Raw genomic sequence first — 21,236 nt, 5'->3', positions numbered from 1 at the left:
TAACATCTTTGTAGCTGTGATGGTTATTGTAATTTCAACCTGATCATTTTATGTTGATGGTTGAGAATTCAGCCTTTGGGGATCTTATGGGCCTGCCTCTGGGGTGGAAAAAAATTTTTAAAGGTTACAAAATTCTTAGAATTCTAAGAATAACTACAGCGTACATGCCAGTGAACATTTTTAAGCAATAATTATCTGAAGTTTGAAGGCTTTTTCGTAATTTGTATCCGCATGTGTATTTCTAAAAGCCATATACAATGAAAAAAAAAGAACAGAAAATTCCTGGCTTTACAGCCTAATCAAACATGAAAAGTTAAGTGCTGCCTAACACAAGTAACTTTCAATTTGCTGGCACTTTGAGTATGAATTTTAGGTGCAAATGCAGAGACTTGTTAATTTTATAGGCTGGATTTCTGAAAAGAAACTTAAACAGAATAATCACACAATAGTTCCAAAGCCTTCAGGTTGGTTTTACAGTGACTTAAACATTAATATTCAAATTTAATTTCAAGAGATAGAATTTTTATGGTATTTTTTGTGAAATGTGCTATTAAAAAATATCAAATTGTGAGTTAAGATTTGCATAAACTAGCACCTAATAGAACTCACCCATAAGTGATGCAACATTCAATATCTAGCACCTTATTTTAAATCATTTAGAAATCCAGTGATTCATAAAGTGGTGCCATATAACCCCTTGTATGCTAATCTGTTTCCTTTATAATATTTACTAGTTATATTCACATATCATAAAATTCAGAGCCTTAAACCATGCATATCTTGAAGCTCTGTGCAGATTTCAAGTGTTACGCTGGCAAAGCCAGGATTCAAACGAATTTTTCTTCTCTAAAAAGAGTAAAATACAAAGTCTAAATCCTGTTTAAAGAATAAAACTATTTTTAAATGCTTTAAAAAATTGTTCAAATTACATTTAAGCTTATCAGCAGTGTGCAGACACACTGCCAGTTGTCATGTAGGCATTTTACAGCAAGATACCAGCACAGAGTTCTTGCTAGTTTTGTATCATGTACTCCTTTAGGGTTAAAACCTGTCCTGAATGCTTGTGGTCATGGTTTAAAGGCTGCCATGTGATCATGACAACTTATGCATAATAGCAACTAAATAGATTCAGATTTTAAAATGGCAAGCATACTTCTCTATAATTTTAAGCCTATCCTATTATAGTAAAAGCAGAAATTAAGTCTATTTTTACTAAGCAAGTATCTTAAGTGTTCCCTCCAAATAAAAAGAGCAAAAACTTGAACCTGTACACACCAAAAGTAGTACATTGTTTCTAGTGGTAGCAGTTTTTTGTGTTGTATTTCCATGCATCATATTTGCTTTCACCATCTAATGTCCTGTTCGTATTGTAGTAAGTGTTAGTGTGTGGTTATTAAGTTAGAGCTGACTGTTTTCTTTCACATCACCATGGCATTTTTTCTTACAAACTCCTGTTTTATAGATCTATGTAAGAGCACAATTTGAATATGATCCAGCCAAGGATGACCTCATCCCCTGCAAAGAAGCTGGCATTCGATTCAGAGTTGGTGACATTATCCAGATTATCAGTAAGGATGATCACAATTGGTGGCAGGGTAAACTGGAAAACTCAAAAAATGGAACTGCGGGTCTCATTCCTTCTCCAGAACTTCAGGAATGGTATGTTTTTGTTGTTTTCTTATAGTTTACAATAAAAATGAAGCCTGGACATCCATTTTTCAACTTTATATTTTATTCTTTTATAGGGTAAAACCTGTTTAATATGTTCCTTGCTCTATTAGCCAGATACAGTTCAAATTAGTCATCCAAGAATTCTAAATTGTCAGCACCAAGTAAGCTCCTGCTTATAGAGTCAGGTCTTTGTTTCACACATAAGGAGAGGAAGGTCTGTAGAAAGGCTGAGCAACTAGCCTCAGGTCATGGTCACATCGTGGTCTCTTAGCAGAGCCCTCTATTCCTATATGCTGTTTCCATCCTTTTAGAATTGCATTTTTTTAAATGTACCCTCTCCTTGCCCCTCCACATGCTCTCACCACCCCCATTCCACTCCACCACCAGCGAAAAACTCAAATGCCAGGATTCATGGTCATTCCAGGTATTTAAAATGTTTCACTATTAGAAGGGTAAGAGTCAGAAGCTTCGTTCTTTACCTTTCCAGGTCTTTTTTTTAAATAAATTTATTCATTTATTTATTTTTGGCTGCGTTGGGTCTTCGTTGCTGTGCACAGGCTTTCTCTAGTTGCAGCGAGCAGGGGCTGCTGTTCGTTGCAGTGCGTGGGCTTCTCATTGCTGTGGATCCTCTTGTTGCGGAGCATGGGCTCTAGGTGTGCGGGCTTCAGTAGTTGTGGCACATGGGCTCAGTAGTTGTGGCTCGCAGGCGCAGTAGTTGTGGCTCGCAGGCTCTAGAGCACAGGCTCAGTAGTTGTGGTGCACGGGCCCAGTTGCTCCGAGTCATGTGGGATCTTCCCGGACCAGGACTCAAACCCGTGTCCCCTGCATTGGCAGGCGGATTCATAACCACTGCACCACCAGGGAAGTCCCCCTTGCCAGGTCTTTAAAAATGTGTGTCTCTTAGTTTAGGCTTTGAACGCAGGTTAAAGTCAAACAGTTTTTAGACATGTTTTTAACTGAGAGGAGTCACGGATTACTGTGTATTTTGGTAAAATCTATTTCTGTTACTAATGTTACAATTTGCTATTTTTTGAAAAATGTCAATACTTTTACCTTTGTCAGTACTTTGGCAATATATATCAGAAACCTAGTGCAAAAAAGATAACTTCATGTCCAAAATACTTGAACCTAGCTGAAAGAGACCAAAGGCATAGAGTTCATAGACACATACAACTTTTCATCCTTTTTTTTTTCACTAATTAAAGGGATTTCTCAGCTAATCTCTTTTGCTTGATCACTTCTTTCAGCTATACTCTTAAATTTAGAATGTCAGAGCTGGTAAGAACTTCAGATGCCATCATTTTACACGAGGAAACATAGGCCTAGTTAGAGGAAGTAGCATCCTTCCATCTGATGCTGTCTTTCAGTCTGATCTTCAGAAAACAGTTTAAGCATTAGTGAGAGGAAAGTGATTTCTAAGTCATTCTGATGGTGATGTTACTATGTTATCACTGATATTTATGTTTTACAAAATGTGTTCTTGAATGTTGCCATACATTAATGAGCATTTGTTGAAAATAATTATGTAGAATCCAGACCTCTTCTCCCTAGTCAGCTCGTTTGTATAAATCATGTCTCACCAGTACCTAGAACTCTGAGTCCTCTGGAGGAAGCCTGAGAAATGGCAGGGGGAAAAGCAGATTTGCTTCTTGTTTCCTATAATGGTAGACTAGGTTATTTGGATCAGTCCTCCCACTGGAAAAAAAAAATGAAAAGTGCTACAGAAAATATGTTTTGGAAAATGACTGAGTAGCTGAAAAGGTATTGGGGAACTCAGTGACCAATTTTTATATGAAAGCCATTAATCAGAGCAGTAAAAATTAGAGTACCAAATTGGTCCATTTTGCCAGGAGGGCATTTCTATTACTAAAAACTTCTCTGCCAGAGGACCAAGGTTAAGACCTAATAAGGCCTGTACAAGTAGGAGAATCTTTTAGGAGACTCATCCCGCATTGTCAGGATCTGCAAAAGGCTATACCCCCAGGTTAAGAGCAAACAGATAAACATCCCCTCACTGCCCTTCCACACCAGGGGACTGTAGAGAAGGCTGCCTTGTCCGTGAGCAGAGCAAAAGGAAAGCAAAGTTCCCCTGAAAAAACTGTGGCCACCGGTCCACCTTGAGTGGATTTGCACCCAGGTACACATAGCCTGGGACAGCCAGGGAAACTCCAGCTATGCGCTTGATGTGAGGCTTCCCCTTTACTAATAGTTCCAAATATCTGTTATAAACAAATGAAAGTCTCTGAAGGAGAACACTTTTATCCTAGGCCTCATCCTAGAGCTCCTCCTGACCCCCCACGTAAACTTTCTTGAGGGCAGTTACCAGCAAGTCAAAATAAGCAGGTGCACATGGAAACCAGTGAGACCTGACAGAAATGAAAGACGCCAGGAACAAACTCAAACCTACTTCATATATTGGAATTAGGAGACAAAGGTTTTTAAACAACTGTACTTATTAGCAGGCTTTTAAAAAATCAGTAAAAGCTTAAAAAATATCTTCAGAAAAGAGGGGGAAAATATTTAATGGCATAGCAGATTTGAAAAAGAACCAAAATGAATTTCCAAGGACAAAAAGTGCACTAACAAAAACTCAGTGGCCACACGCCTATTAGAATAGCTAAAATTTTTTAAAGTTTTCATCAGCAGGTAAATGGATAAACAAATGATGGCATATGCATACAATAGGATGCTCTTAAGCAATAAAAAGAAATGAACTATTGATAACACACAACAGTATGGGTGAAACTCAAAATCATTAGGCTGGGTTTCCAGGCAATAAAGAGAACATACTGTATAATTCCATTATATAAAATTCCAGAAAATGCAGAACTAATCTACAGTGACAGTGGTTTCCTGGGGATCTGGAGGAGGAAGGGAGGGATTACAGAGGGGCATAAGAAAATTCCTGGGGTGATGAAAATGTTTGTTATCTTGATTGTAGGGATGGTTTCATGGGATGTATAATGTTTCAAAACTGATGAAATTTTACACTTTATATGTTATGTTCAGTTTATTACAGAAAAACTGAACTCAATAAAGTTGCAGTGACCATAGAGGGAGACAGGGATTCTAACTAAGATGAAGAGGAAGAGGCCCACTGGGCAGTATGTTCCTTGAGACCACAGTAGGACTCTGGAGGTATAGGAAGGCATTCCCAGCTGAGGGGAAAAAGCAGAGTCCCTTGTTGGAAAAGTGAATTGGTCTCTAGAATGTCGATGGACATGTAATACTAATGAGAAAGATTTGAAACAATACTATCAGCCAGACCCAGAAGCTTTGTTCAGATGTGTTGCTACCAAGTCATATTTTTCACATCCTCTAGATGAGAAATCAAATTTTTTGGACCCAAATACCTTACCTTATTTATCCTTGGTAAATCTCATCTTGCTTGACAAGGCCCATCAGTCTAATCCTCTGATATGATTTGAGTCCCTGAATCTGTCATCCCTTCCCTTGCCTACTAGATCCTCATCCAAGTCAGCAATAAAATGTTAAACATGTGTTTGAAATTTCCTTCCAGGTTGACCTAAATTCTAACACAGTTTCCTTGCACATACTGAGCTAAAAGAAATAACATTCATTTCCTGAGTGCCTAGTAAAAATCAGTATCATTCCTCTGTCATTACACCACATATGGCCACACCACAAATTTTTACTGGGAACTTCTTTTTCTTAAAGTTTTTAAGCTGAAAAACATTTATTATAAGATACTCTGTACACTATAACGTAAGCTTCACGAGGTCAGGATTTCATCTCTTTTAACCTGTCAAAAATTCCTCAGTTCTGTTTATGTTTCCAAAGATCCTGTGCCTCACAGAAGCTGTAGTTATGACTGACAGCACATATTGGCTTGAACTGGAAGAATTCCCAAAGCAAAGGTTTCATTCATCAGCCTCCTCTGTATGCCACTTAGGTAATATATGGAGATTGACTTTGTTGCTGTTGCTGAGAGTTCACAGTATTTCCCAATAAATGTCCTTCTCCTAACCAAAAATAAATAAATAAATATAAATAAAGCCCTCAAAGAGCAAGAGAGAGAAAGAGACATGGAGGAAAGACTCTTTAAGAAAGTAGAAGAGAACACTTCCCAACTCATTTCATGATGCCAGCATTACCCTAATACCAAAGTTCACTAAAGGCAAAAGAAAACTACAGACCCGTATCCCTCATGAGCACAGATGTAAAAATCCTCAGCAAAATATTAGCAAATTGAATCTAGCAATATATAAAAAGGATATACATCTTGACCCAGTAGAGTTTGTACTGGGAATGCACAGCTGGTTCAACATTGGAAAACCAATCAACCTGATTCACCATATTAACAGACTAAAGAAGAAAAATCCACATGGTCATAGCAATAGGTGCAGACTTTAAAATTCAACATCCATTCATGATTAAAACTCTCACAAACTGTGAATTGAAGGGAACTTCCTTAAACCTGATTGAGAGTATCTACAATAAACCTACAGCAAACATTATTGGAAGGGAAAAAAATATAACAGGTGATATGATTCTGTGTAGAAATTCAAAGGAATCTATAGATAAACAATTAGAATTAATATGAGAGTTTAGCAAGATGGCTGATGTAAAATCAGTGTACAAAAATCAATTATATTTCTATTTACAGTAAAAAAAAACGGAAAATAATTTTTAAATACCCTACATAACACCACCTGCAACACCATAATACTATAAAGTACTCTTGCAAAAAAAATAGAACTTAAATTTGATTAGGCCTCTAGATCTAATTAGCTATTTGCAGGAAATGCAAAAGACAAAGGGACTTACTGAAGACACCACAGGGGTGGGATCAGAAACTATAGGACAAACAACCGGTTTCTGCAACAAATAATTTGCAAGAAGAAAAGGGAGAGAGGGAAGGAGGGGGAACCTATAGGTTTAAAGGGAATTTAAGAATATTTAAGGAAGAAATGATACAAACTTGGATTTTTTTCAAAGTAACCTTAGGGTGGGTAGGTTGTAAATAAAACAAAATAAGCCATGAGTTAATAAATGTTGAAGCTGGGTTGTAGATATTTGGGGTTCATTACACTATTCTCTACTCTTGTATATGTTTGAATTTTTCAATATTACAAATTTTTTTAAATATGATTGATAAGTTTTTTAATCAACAACCTAGGAACAAATCTAATAAAGTTGTTCAAGACATTTAGAGGATAAATTATAAAACTTATTGAGACATTAAAGAAGACCTAGATAAATGGAAAGACATACTGTATTCAGGGACTAGAAGACTCAATATTGTAAATATTGTAAAGATGTCTATTCCTCCCAGTTTGATTCATAGATTCAATTCAATCCCAACCATTTTGAAATTGACAAGCAAATTTTAAAGTTTTCAAGGAAATGCACAGAATCAGGAATAGTCAAGATGCTCTTCTAGAAGCATAAGGAGGGAGGCCTTGCCCCACTGATGCCAAGATTTATTATAAAGCTGTAGTAATTAAGACAATAAGGTATGGGCTTAGAGATGCTCAAATAGACCAATTGAAGAGAACCCCTGAACACTCTCATACATAAATAGTCACTAGTGAGGAATGAATAGACATTTCCATAAGTTGTGCTGGGGCAATTGGTTATCCATTAGGGAAAAAAATGAGAGAAATTGGACCCCTAACTTCACACCACATACAAAAATCAGTTCCAGTATATTAAAAACCAAAACATGAAAGACAAAACTATAAACCCTTGAGAAGATAATATTGGAGAATATCTTTAGGGACAAGGATTTCCTAAAAAAGATATCAAAAATATTTCCCATAAAAGAAAACATTGCTAGATTTGACTAAATTAAAACTAATAAGTTACATTCATCAAATACCATGAAAAGATTAAAAAGGCAAGCCACGGAGTGGAAGAAGATACCTCCAACACATGTAACTAACAAAAGTGTAATATTCAGACCATATAAAGAATTCCTACAAATCAAAGAGAAAAAGACAACTGGATAGGAAAGTGGTCAAAAGATTTGAACAGGCACTTTACAAAAGAGGAAATCCAGTAGCCAATAAGCATATGAAAAGGTGCTCAATCTCATTAATCATCAGTGAAATGCAAACTCAAAACACAGTGTTATTTCATTACTCGTCCACCATGATGGCTAAAATTATAGACTGATAATAACAAGTGTTGACATGGAAGTGGAACAATAGGAACTTTATACTGCTGGTGGGAATGCAAATCAGTACAGTCTCATTGGAAAACAACTCATCATTTTCAATAGCATTGTATGGCATTCTGATAGTGATTTTGGATTCCCCTCATATGTGGCTCACTCGGGCACCCCACATTGGCCTACAAGCAAAGTAATTAAGCAAAACCTTCTGTGGTAATATCTTGAAAGGCAAGTACTTGCTTAGCCTAAACCTAAGAGAGCAACTTTTTTTTATTATTATTTTTTTTAATTTTTGGCTGTGTTGGGTCTTCGTTGCTGCGCACAGGCTTTCACTAGTTGCGCCGAGTGGGGGCTACCCTTCGTTGTGGTGTGTGGGCTTCTCATTGCGGTGGCTTCTCTTGTTGTGGAGCGTGGGTTCTAGGCATGTGGGCTTCAGTAGTTGTGGCACATGGGCTCAGTAGTTGTGGCTCGCGGGCTCTAGAATGCAGGCTCAGTAGTTGTGGCGCACAGGCTTAGTTGCTCTGCGGCGTGTGGGATCTTCCTGGACCAGGGCTCAAACCTGTGTCCCCTGCATTGGCAGGCAGATTCTTAACTACTGTGCCACCAGGGAAGTCCTAAGAGAGCAACTTTTTAACAACATTTATGTACATGTTACTAATGCTGAATACTATAATTATGTAGAACAAAATTATGATTTTTCTGAATGTAATTCTAACTGGATTTAATCATAGTTTTTTTTTTCCCTACCTAGAATCTTCAAGTAGTAGTAGTACCATTTATTAGGCATCTACTGTGCCTGCCACTGTGCTAGGGATATTATTTACATTTTTTGTTCTAATTCTTTACAACAGCCATTCAAGAGGCTCCAAGAGATTAAGGAACTTGCCAATAGAATGTACTGCTTAAGAGCATGGGCTCTGGTGCCAGACTGTCCTCACTCTCCCACTTTATCAGCTGTGTGATTGGGACAAATTAATTAACCTCTCAGTCCTTTGATCCCCTCATCTGTAAAACAGTGACATGATTTCACGTGTTGTTAGAAAGATTAAATGAGTTAATATATGTAAATTTCCTAGAAAAGCACCTAACACTAAATTGATAAAAGCTAATAAGTGATAGAGCCAGGATTCAAATCAGACCTGTCTCAACTCAAAATCCCACACTCATTTCACTGTATTTCATGACTATATGTTTAGACTTTTCATCTGTGTTATCAGTTAGTGTATGTTCAAGTGATACAATGTTATTTTCGTGTAAGCCTGCATTTTTAAAACCTTTCTAGGAAATTGTCAAGGAGCAGCCTTTATCTGAATGATTTGAAAAGTTTGTGAGGAGTTTGTTCACGCAGGTTCATGTGAACTCTTCAAATGACTGGTTTTCCTCTTTTATCAGCATAAAATTATACATTAGTTTTATTCTTTTCTTTGTGTGCTAGGCGAGTCGCTTGCATTGCCATGGAGAAGACCAAACAGGAGCAGCAAGCCAGCTGTACTTGGTTTGGCAAGAAAAAGAAGCAGTACAAAGATAAATATTTGGCAAAGCACAATGCAGGTAGGGAAAAGTACGACTTACTGAGACCGGTTAAACATCTCAAAGACTGAAGTAGATGTAACATCTCAATTCCGTCTTCAGAGTTCTCTATCAAAAAAATTTCACCATATGAGATCATCAGCTTGCAAAAACTTTAAGAATCCCTTACCTTCGATTATTATGTTGGTTATTTGCCAAATATTTTACAGAGCTATACTTTATAGGAAGAAAATGCTATTTGGAAACAGTACTCTCTGGAACTCAAAGAACCCAGTACATTAAGTCCTCCCCTGAGAAATGAGAGATTGAGAGTTTGCTGAATTGCCAGGATTCTTGCCTCCTTGCTGAGATTGGTCTTGAGCAAATACCCTCACTCCTGGCTCCTCTCTGGCCCTTGGACATGGCCCTGTGCCACATTTCTAAGGGCAGAGGTGCACTCTTAACAGAGAGCTGTGCTGCAAATGGTTCAGTGATTGATTTTAAAGAGTGCAAATGACATTAGATAGATATTAACTTAATTTGGTCAGTTCCTGTCACTAGCCTTCTTCCTTCATGGTATTTCTTAGCCCCTAAAAGACCAAGAACATTATCTTGGCCTACCCTTCATGGTATGTTTGTCTGTATGGAAGCTTGCATTCAACTTAAGTCAAAATATTCACTCATTTGCTAAGAACTGAAATGAATACCAAAAAAGCATGCTCTGTCATTGCAGTAGAATTCCCAGAAGACTCACAGGATGTAACTTAAGTTAACGAAAAGGCATGATGATGTAGAGTGGGATTTACTTATTTTCAATAACTTCTTAATATGACTCCTTTTATAAGGAGCTTTTCTGAGGAAGTGCAAGCCCCAACATTGGCATTAGATTAGTTCCCAAGGTTTCAGAAATAACTCCAAACTTCAAACATATGGCAAAGAAAATCAAGTGAATGCAATCATGCATACCCAGTTTGACAGTATATTTCTGACAAATATGAAATGCATTTCCCTCTGTAGAACGTTATATTTTATTAGCATTCACTAGGAAAAATTATTTTGAAACTCTGAATGATTCATTTCTTGATCAGAGAGTAAAAGTAAACATTTTGAAGTATTGTATAATGTGGAATGAATGTGAGTGACCACATGGCTTAATTTCAAATGGTTCAGTTAAATAAGGAAATCTTTCCCATCATGATAGCTACAGTGTGCCACATTTTTATTTCCAATAAAAGGTATCATTTCTGGTTATATACCACTACAGAGCACTAGTCTGATAATGGCTTTTTTTGTTTTATAAAGGGAAGAAATATTCAAAGTAGATTAGTTAAATATAATTAGTTAAAACTAATTGTAAATGCTCCAGTAGTACTATTTGAAGAAATTCACTGTAGTAGCAGCAGAATGTTGTTTAACATAAAATGTCAGTTGGTTATTGCCAAGTCTCCATAATCACCTTTATTTCCATCAGCTTCTAACAGGCTCAAAAGGTCTGTTGACATTACATATATATGTATAACCTTGTAATTTTTACAATGATTTTAAATGATATATAGATGGCATTAAAATTAATTTAAACCTAGAAAAGCAAAGAAATGGCCGATAAGGCTGTCAATTCATCCTTAGCTTTTTATATTCTACTGATGGAAGGCATGTAGACATGAGTATTCAATTTGCCAGCACTCTTTAATTTAGCTCTGAGGAAAAATAAGAAGCCAGTTAACTGAAAAAACTAGACTCTCTAAATTCTGACAGAGTCCGTTGAATCGTTCACTTAAGAATTTTGCCAGAGAATCAGCATCCTATCTGGTGGCCAGTGTTTTCCACAGTTAACTTTTTCCATTCTTTGACCACTGGGGCACCACTGATCTTCCATTGTCCCTGTTCTTTCTGATTCATCACAAGTGGTGCTTGGTAGTCCTGCAAACGCACCTGTAAGCTTAACAGCCAGCCCAAGCTAGGACCAGAAATTAGCACACCTGTGTATCCATGCACCTTTGGCAAATCACTTGGCTCCTGTGGGCCTCAAAACGAGGGAATTGGATTAGTCAATGAAGGATATCTTTTCTAATTCTAAAGTTCAGTGGATCTCAGGTTATTTCATCGCTGGGCCTGATAAATGGATATTATTTAATGAAGCCAAGTACTCATTTACTGTCCCTTATCTTAAGCTTTATCTCTGGTAAACATTGCCCATTACGTTTGAAGGCTATATCACCCTTGCTAGAGAAGGCAGGAACCTCATAGACATGGAATAGAATTGCTGTTTCTCTGTCGTCTTTAAACACAACACCTCCTATCCAAAACCATGGATCTATCTAAGTTCTTGTAAACTTAAAACTAAGAGGAGACCCACCACTTTTTTGTTATCCACAGCATCTTCCTAAGCAGTGGTCCTCCGGGCCTCAGAGCCTTCCTCATGCCCACAGTTCCTTCTCTATGTCAGTATTTGTCACTGCCTGAGAGCCTCCTTTGGTAGAAAATCTGAGCTTTTTATAAGGTCCTTGCAGGGCCACTCAAGTTTCTATACAGAACTTGTGTTTAGGCTCATTTGTGACTGTCTAGTCAGAATGTCATCGTTAGGATTCCCACCCACACAAAATCATCACTCATGAGCTCTCCTATTAGTTTTTCTGGTCTGGAGAATATGGCTGGCTTTTTCCCTGGACTTTCTAGAATATGCTGCCTGGCATGTCCTTTCTGCCACCATCTCTTCAGCATTCTTCCCCATCACCAACCAACTCTTACATTTTGTTAATTATAAAGACCAGAAGAACCATTTACTTACTGATTACCTTGCCTTTACGAGAGATGAAATTGTCAGGGAGGAAAGTCAAGTATTTTATCAGCTGTTCTGCTTTTAGCTATGATGAAAGTTTATCCTAATATGTGGTATTGCCTACATAAAGAATTGCTCTAAAAGAGAGAAACACATACTGTTGACCTCCATTGGGAAGGCAAATGCTTTGAGAACTTTGAAATACCATATTCTTTAATACCAAGAACTAGCCAAATGGGTTCGTAGGCCACAAATCCAACTATATTTCTGAAAGGTGTTTTCTGACTTATTCAAAAGTCGATTGTAAAATACAGTGGGGGAATCTTCCCATAGTCCTCAGTAAATTAAAATAAGGGCCATTGGGATTAACATATACACACTACTCTATATAAAATAGATAACCAACAAGGACCTACTGTGGAGCACAGGGAACTACACTCAATATTTTGTAATAACCTATAAGGGAAAAGAATCTGAAAAAGAATATATATATATATATATATATATATATATATATATATATATATATATATAACTGAATCACTTTGCTGTACACCTACCTGAAACTAACACAACATTGTAAATCAACTGTACTTCAAGTTTTAAAAAATGCAACTGATTTTTATACATTGAAAAATAAGTAATTTTTAAAAAATAAGGGCATACGTTTTGTTTCCTGCTTCAAATCTTTGAGAATTCAGCAGCTATTGTTGGCAAGATCCAAACCTTATCATTAAATTCTGAAGTTGTTTACATTTGTAGTAAAAATAAAGGATGAGAACTTTATCAATATCTAGAACTGATGGAAATGATAAAATACTAGAATTAATTATTTCCATTTTATGTCACCAGGAAATTCTACATGTCTAGTTAAAGCAGAATTCTGTTCAAACTGTTGCCTACCTCTCACATTGTATAGTGGCAGTCTATTAGCTGAATGTGACCCATAAATAAATTTTATTTTTCCCATATACACACGGTGTTTAAAATAATCTTAATTAGTTATCACATTTGAAAATCAAATATTTAACATAAAATCTGGGTTTCTGCCTTTTCTTGAAAGAACAGAGGATGTGGTAACATTAGGCCCACTTTACTCGGCCCAGTGTGACCGTGTACAATGGCTTATCTAAGTGGAGGTTTGTACAGTATTTGAAGATACTAGTATACTTCAAAGCTACTTTGAAGATAGCTTTTCCAACTGAGATATGGAATCAATGTTAAAGGCTTATTTATGGAAAAGATTTTACTGGAGAACAGGTATCTAAATACTCAAAAGTGTCATGAACATGGAGTAGCTTACCAGGAAGTCAGGACAATATGCCAGACAGTATTTCTGAAGCCTTGGGAATAGATTTCATTATGGTGTGTGTAGCGTTTACAGCAAATACATTTTCTGCAACGCATGAAAGACTTTTAGCCACATAAATTTGATGCAAAAAGCACTGTCATGCTTCTAGAAGAACTATACTCTTTGAGGCCCTGAGATTCCTCAGCCCTAGAACTTCCAAAATCAATTTAAGATCAAGTTATTAATGTAAACTTTTTTTAAAACTCTTCATTGATTCATTTTCTTTTAATGTTAGAGCCCTGAGCAGTGGTACTTAAATATCCTGAGAAATCCCATTTACATACACACATACAAACATAGAGGATTTCTACAATACCATTCATAGGTGTGTTTAAATTATGTTTAATACCACAAATTAGTACTGTTGACTTTAAAAAGCTATTATTTTTGTTTTCTTTAATACAGAGAACTCTAAAGACGACAAAAAGTGGCCCATAATCTCACTGCCCTGTTGACATTTTTTTAATAGTAAAAGTAATAGGCACACATAATTAGAAAAGATACAGAATCAAAAGCAAAAGGCTTCCACACCTACACTCCCTGCAAAAGGTTTCTTGTAACTATTCCCAGACAAAATTTGTATGCATATGCTAGTATATAAAACCCACTGGCTTTTATATAAGGATATTGTTGAATTTTTATTAAAGTGAGTTTGTTTCTTAATGTGATTTATTTGCCTCATGTTTAGAATATTGCATGGTAAAGTTTCTTTTGTGCATATTATACTTTTATTTTACTAATATATTAAAAGCCATATTTCAATGACCCCTGTACATTTTTCATGCTGTCTTACTCCCAATGGCCTCTGTGCATGTAAGTAACCTGTTGAGTGACTGTGCCTCTTTGTTTTTGACCGTTTCCTTTCATTAAGTCCCTTTTTTAAATCAGCAAACAACTTAAAACCTTTAAAAGTTCAGTCTCTAAGTGTTCTCCTTATATTCTTTGTATGTCGTATTTTAAAATATCCTTTTTTATTGTTTATCCACCCTATGACTACGTGATGATTTCATTTAGACCGGAGTACCCTCTTCATGCTACTCGTATATGGTTAAGATACTGATGTGTAACATATCTGTTCATTTGTCATGTTGATTGTTGATATCTAATTCATTCTTATATGTTCGAAAAAAATGACTTAATTCAGTAGGATTGGAGTCAGGGCTCTGTAGAGGGAAAGAGATGTGTATACCATTCAGAAAACTTGTGTCATCATCTTGCTCTTTTGTGAGATGCTTGATTATTTCTATATAATAAAATATATCAGCTTGTTGATGGACCTCTTTCATAAGCATACTTTTCTTGATGAAAATATCACTCAGAGGGCAATAGGTATAAAAAGCAATGCCGTAAGCTCTCCTGCTTTTATTTTTGCAACTCTTCGTCACTCCATTACCACTGCAGCATGACTAGCTAGCTCCGCCACGCAGACAACCTCATGTTCATTTTGATTTTGTGAATCTGCCATTCTAAACACAGAAAGCATTTTGTGGTTTTTAGCTGTTGCTAGAGAATATGCTTTTAAGTCTTTTAGTCAACCTTTATGCAATCAAGTTATCCAAAAAAATGCACAAATACCCATTAACATGCACTAACCCTTATTTTAACATATTGTATTTCTTGTTTTTTAGTATTTTGGGAATGATAACTTTTGTTCGTTTGTTTGTTTCTGATCTGTTGCATTCCAGAGTATCCTTTTTTGCATTTTAAGGTTCTTTGCTACTGGGAAGAACACAAATAAATGTTAAGGACTGAGCTGATATTCAAAAGCATTTGGCCATATTGTTTCAGGGAGTAGAAGCTTCTCTTAATGATTGACTGAAGCATCTTAGATTCCTCTATTACATCATGGAATCAATTTCATGGAATTTATTTCAACCCCTCTAAAATCCAGAGCTTATTCAATATTCTTTTTTTTTTTTTTTTTTTTTTTTTTTTTTTTTTTTTTGTGGTATGCGGGCCTCTCACTGTTGTGGCCTCTCCCGTTGCGGAGCACAGGCTCCGGATGCGCAGGCTCAGCAGCCATGGCTCACGGGCCCAGCCGCTCCGCGGCATATGGGATCCTCCCAGACCGGGGCACGAACCCGTATCCCCTGCATCGGCAGGCGGACTCTCAACCACTGCGCCACCAGGGAGGCCCTCAATATTCTTTAAAAAAAGAAATTTCAGTGTGTGCTTGACAACATATGGGTAGTACCACACAGAAAAATATTCTGGGAAACATACACACGTGATTTTAGCCTTCTTGTGAGAATTTTCAAATGTGTGTGAGAATTGGACTACCTTAAACTTCAACAGGGATGGTCATCCTCTTGGGAAAGTTTTTGTAATAGTTTTGTGAAGAGGCAGGTTTCCAAAAAATATTTTTTAAAGCGTTTCTTCTCAGTCTGTAATGATTAGAGAACTCCCCTTTTGCAAAAGTTTCCAAGCTCAGACTGCTTCATGCTTCTTCCCATTCTGTCCGTCCTAACTTACTTACCACACACAGGCTGACAAAGTTTGGGGCCCAGGGAAGCATGTTCCCCTACTTACATACCCAAGACTTTCCATTGAATGGATAGCTGGGTTACAGTAAAACTTGTGAGATGCTCATTTCCAAAGCGTGTGAAATCATAGTTGCAAAACTTGACTTTGAAGGAAATCTAGCATGCTACCTTCAGCAACTCTGTTGAAAGAAAGAAACATCAAGTTAAAGACCAGCTGTCCATGCATCTCTCATCCATCCCTAGAAATAATCTAGCTGGCCTCTTTCTTGGTTAACTTTAGTTGCATTCATGTTGGTCACTGTCTGCAGACTTTTTCTTTTTAGTATTGCTGATTTCTTAGAATTGCAAAAATATGAACAGCATGTTGTTTTGAATGAATTCATATGATTTGTTGGATACTGCATGAAAAGATATGCAGCATCTTTTACAACTGGACTTTTATGCATGTGCTCAACATATCTTTGGATGACCCTGGTTCTAAAGTGCATTTTCATGGGCTTAAAAATGAAATTTTCTCCCAAAAGGTTATATGACTTAAATTACATGTAAGCTATATATCGTAAGTTGGATTCATATTTTTTAAGACATGGCTTTACTATAATTTTGGTTTTGCCAGTAAAATTATAATTTACATACATGAAATATTCCTTCTGTAAATTTATATTCTTTCTAAATCTTTGCATTTTAGTGTTTGATCAATTAGATCTTGTTACATATGAAGAAGTAGTAAAACTGACAGCATTCAAAAGGAAAACACTAGTCTTATTAGGTAAGTTTAACTGCATAAGTGGCTTTCTTGTTTTCATCTTCAAAACATTTTATGAATATTATTAACAATTATCAATTTTTAATTTCCTTTTTTAAAAATGACATAGGTGCACATGGTGTTGGGAGAAGACACATAAAAAACACCCTCATCACAAAGCACCCAGACCGGTTTGCGTACCCTATTCCACGTAAGCAATGTTTCACTCTCCTTTAAGTATATTTTTCCTAGTACTTTTCTAATCTTGTAATTTACATATTTTTTCTGATTACATAAGTAATAACTATTCATTATAGGAAATTTGGAAAGTCCAGAAAAGAACAAAGGAGAAAATGAGTTAACAGTTAATCCCAACCCCACTCTCAATATTTTATTGTATACCCTTCCAGGCTTCTCTTGGTGCAAACACGTCGTGTGTGTGTGTGTTGTTATCATTGTTGTTGTTTAACAAGACTGGGCTCGTTCAGTCTATTTGTAATCTAATTTTTCCAACAATATGCCATAAATGTTACCCAGATGAATTATTCTTCAGAAAAATAGGTTTTAATGATAGTATAATTTTCTTTGCTATAACAATATTTTCCTTAATCTGTACCTAAATTGTTGACTTTTATCACTTTTAAAACCCAGTGTGCTATCCATTGTTTATTGTAAAGAATTTTAAATCTGTAATATTTTTATTCCCCTTATTTTCTATATCTTATCCTTAACCTCTTGTCCTCTTTGTTTCCTCAACTACAAAATGAAGTAATTCCAGGAAGATAAAGAGGATTTGAGATCATATGAACACTTAGCAGATACTGGATAGATAATAGCCATCTTGCTACCATCATTTTATTTTATTTTTTATTATTATTATTATTCCAAAGTTTAAAATTTGAATCCCAAAAGCTTTTTAGCAGTTAGAGCTTTGTTCGGGGTGGGAAGAGCTAAAGGAGAATGATTTTTAAGAGCAACAGGAGAGTGAATTCCCTGGCGGTCCAGTGGTTAGGACTCTGTGCTTTCAACTGCCGAGGGCCTGGGTTCAATCCCTGATCGGAAAAAAGAGCAATAGGAAAAAATGGGAAGGTTTGCTCCATCCTGTAGGGCCTTCCAATGCCATGTCAGCACCATTTACTGTTTTCTCTACATCCTAGAGAGCTATGAGGCTTCATAAGACCACTCTCATCCCAGAACCCTGTCTGATTTACTCAAAAAAAGAAATTCATCAAATATTCTTTCAGTTGGTACCACTGGAGTTTTCTAGTAAAACGCTTTAAAATGTTCTTTTAATTCTCCTTATGTCTAGATCATGAGTACAGCTAGCTTCGCTAACATTTAGTTTCTTCTTGATCACATAAGCAATTGAACTTCCATGTTGTTAAATGGCCAATTAACTAGCTTGGTTTTAAAGTGTGTTATTGCTGACCCCAATCATGTCTACTTGCTGTAATATTTGACCCTTGGTGTATACATAGCATATGTTTACCTACCGAAATGACCGAAGATAGGACAGCATCAACATAGTATGCTGTTTCTTCAGCTTTTCATGTGCCTGGAGAAAGCGTTCTTCTTTAAAACATCCACATTTTGATGTCCATGAGCACTTGGCAGTTCTACAGTCTAGTTGGGGCAGGAGAGGGGAAACTCCCCCTGGGTTTGGACTCATGTACAACAAAGAATAGCATGAATTTGTTCTTGCTCAAAAAAGGAAAGAAGCAAAGGGAGAAAGAAAACTAAAACTGCTGTTCCTGGCTTGTCTAGAAAAACATTTCCTAAAGTGTGTTTTGCAGAATCCTGGTCCTATTAGTATCCCACAGAACTAGGACTTATTGGCAGATATTTTAGTATACACTCGCTTAGGTCAGGGGTCAGCAAACCTTTTCTGTAAAGGACTAAACAGCAAATATTTGAGGCTTTGAAGGCCATATGGTCTCTGACACAACTGCTCAACTCTGCCATTGTGAAAGCAGCCACAGACAATGTGTAAACAAATGAGCATGGCTCTTTTCCAATAAAACTTTATTTACAAGAACAGACAGTGGGCCGTATTTGGCCTACAGGACCTAGTTTGCCAATTCCTGCTTTAGGTCTTTCCTAACTATTATGGCCATATCTGGCTACGGTCATTATGTTTTCAATATGGTATCCCTTTTGCTGTATCCTGACACTCTTCTTTTGCATGATGCTGTATACCAGCACTGTTCAATAGAACGTTCTCTCATAATGACAGCATTAGATATCTGCACTGTGCAGTACAGTAACCATTAGCCACATGTGGGTATTGAACCCCTGAAATGTGGCTAGTGAGACTGAGGAACTGAATTTTTAATTTTATTTAATTTTAATTTACTTAAATATAAACAGCCATATGTGGTTTTCCTTTTTTTTTAATTCTTCTTGTTTCCTTCTCTTAAGACCTAACTGCATTAAGGCATAGAGTGAGTTATGTTAATCCTGGGTCATTTAGTGTCTTTCCCCTGTGGTGACCCATGAAGGGATGAAATAGATCTCATCTAAACACAGAAAGATTCACCAAACCAAACAACTAACCAACTACTGTGGTCCGATGTCACATAAACAAATATGACTTCTAGAATTTAGTTCTACAAAGCTACTGGGGGTGGGAACAGGGCATGAGACATACTACAGAATCCATAGCATTTAAGAGGAGATTGAGTCTGGGTAGGTCCATTGGGAGCATCAGCTCATAAGCTCAGCCTTTTAAACCTCTCTTGACATGTAACTTTGCAGACACCACCAGACCTCCAAAGAAAGATGAAGAAAATGGAAAGAATTATTACTTTGTATCTCATGACCAAATGATGCAAGACATCTCTAATAATGAGTACCTGGAGTATGGCAGCCACGAGGATGCAATGTACGGGACAAAACTGGAGACCATCCGGAAGATCCATGAGCAAGGGCTGATTGCAATACTGGACGTGGAGCCTCAGGTAATGCCTAGCCAACCCTGGCACCCTGTCGTCCTGCCTGCATGCTAAGCTCAGGTTCTAAAATTAAAAAATGGCATCAGAACATCACAGGTCACATAATAATTTAATAGTAAGCTACGGGAAAGTATCAGCAATGAGGGCACCATGAGTTAACCGTCTAGAATGCAAGCTGACTAATCGTTGCACTCAGGGCACACACAGTGTATTTAAGAAGTAGAGACTGTTCTCTTACGAGATTCGTTATACTCAGAAGCTCAATAAAGTGCCCAATCGGGTCTGTGCCTGCCAGAAATGCTACAGTAATCTGACTCAGGATGAGACTCTGGCACTTTAACACAGCAGCCACCTTGCCTCTCTTGGTACAGCTCACACTAGACCATCAGAGTCTCTGCCAGCATCTTATATTAATCGCCAGCAAGAAACTCTGATCCTGGGGCCTGGGTCCGAAATACAGCACCAGCTTTATGAATGCAAGCATGAGCGAGCCCCGGGGGATGCCAGGCAGAGGAGGGGTAGAGACCCGTGGTGGTTCTTAGCCTTTGCCATCACTTTACTGAGGGACGATGCCTGACCCTGAGCTAAAACGAGGAGGCATATGGAGAACTTGGAGAGGACTCAGAGCTAGACACAGAGACAATTAGATGACATGCAGATACGTCCTATGCTAGAAGCAATAGAAATTGTTAAACTTGAAAAGGAGAAAGCCAAAGGCCTTACATCAAAAATGCTAACAAGCTATTTTTCATCTCTGAGGACAAACTAAGAAGAAGTGGGACTCAAAGTCCAATAGGAAGGATTTGGGAGTTGTAGACATCAGGGCAGGTTACCAGAGAGGCTTGTGGATGCCTGTGTGACTCCCAGGCCTGCCGTTTCTAAGACCAACCTGTACCAAAAATCCCTTATCACTTACAAATAGAATCAGTATACCACCTGCTGAAATGGTAGACCAGCTCCCCTCAAGCGGGCTCCGTTTCATCAGGGGGCTTACCTGGCTACCCCAGGCAGGGAAGATCCCTGTTCAAGGGCCACTGTATGAAACTTGGTCCCCTAGCCATCCCTGAAGGGAGGATGGAACCAGCTTAGCCAGGGTCTGTGTGACTTGGGGCCTGATGGCTCAGTTACTTGGCTCCAAGATCCTAACATCAGGGCCAGTGGCTTCACCCATTTCCATGTCACAGCACCTGATGGGGTTCTTGAACTTGGAATCTGGTTAAGGGGCTGGGGAGGAAAGCAACATTAGGGTGAACACTATGCAGTTTACTTAACAATGAACTTGGATCTTTATAGAACTAAATATATGATGTGTAGTGCAGATTGATTTTTGTTTAACTACTAATCCCTCCTTACTAGGGATTGGAAAAATCTTCTGGCCAGGGGTGGCTAGAGGAAAAGTCTCAACCCTGGTCCTGGTCTTCGACATCCTCCCCTTGGGTTCCACACTGGTCTTCACCTGAACGTCGTTTTCTGCTGGTAGCAATGTCTCTAGCAGTATGCTAGCTGCAGGGCTCCTCAGACCCCCTCTGCATTACCCCAGTCCACTTTCCAGGGCTTTCTGCCTCACCTGCTACCGCCACCGCCACCACCGCCGCTATCGCTGCTGCTGCC

General features: G+C 37.6%; 1 protein-coding gene across 6 annotated transcripts in view; it reads left to right on the top strand.

Moving 5' to 3' along the window:
* The window catches only part of CASK (calcium/calmodulin dependent serine protein kinase), a gene marked incomplete at both ends in the record, with an annotated part of 397,099 nt that overhangs the window by 363,728 nt on the left and 12,135 nt on the right, over positions 1-21,236 (top strand). For 3 of the 6 annotated variants that reach the window (XM_079727526.1, XM_079727527.1, XM_079727524.1), the window contains 5 exons: positions 1,463-1,659; positions 9,243-9,358; positions 16,633-16,698; positions 16,805-16,885; positions 19,429-19,631. In XM_079727526.1, coding sequence (XP_079583652.1) covers positions 1,463-1,659; positions 9,243-9,358; positions 16,633-16,698; positions 16,805-16,885; positions 19,429-19,631 — 663 coding nt within the window. Of the gene's footprint in view, positions 1-1,462; positions 1,660-9,242; positions 9,359-16,617; positions 16,699-16,804; positions 16,886-19,428; positions 19,632-21,236 lie in introns of all 6 variants that reach the window. The other 3 variants (XM_079727525.1, XM_079727522.1, XM_079727523.1) reach the window with 1 other exon arrangement.

Source organism: Hyperoodon ampullatus, assembly GCF_949752795.1.
Source record: "Hyperoodon ampullatus genome assembly, chromosome: X".
Taxonomy (NCBI): Eukaryota; Metazoa; Chordata; class Mammalia; order Artiodactyla; family Ziphiidae; genus Hyperoodon; species Hyperoodon ampullatus.
Note: the sequence above shows the minus strand (reverse complement) of the source record. Positions and strands in the feature narration are given on the sequence as shown.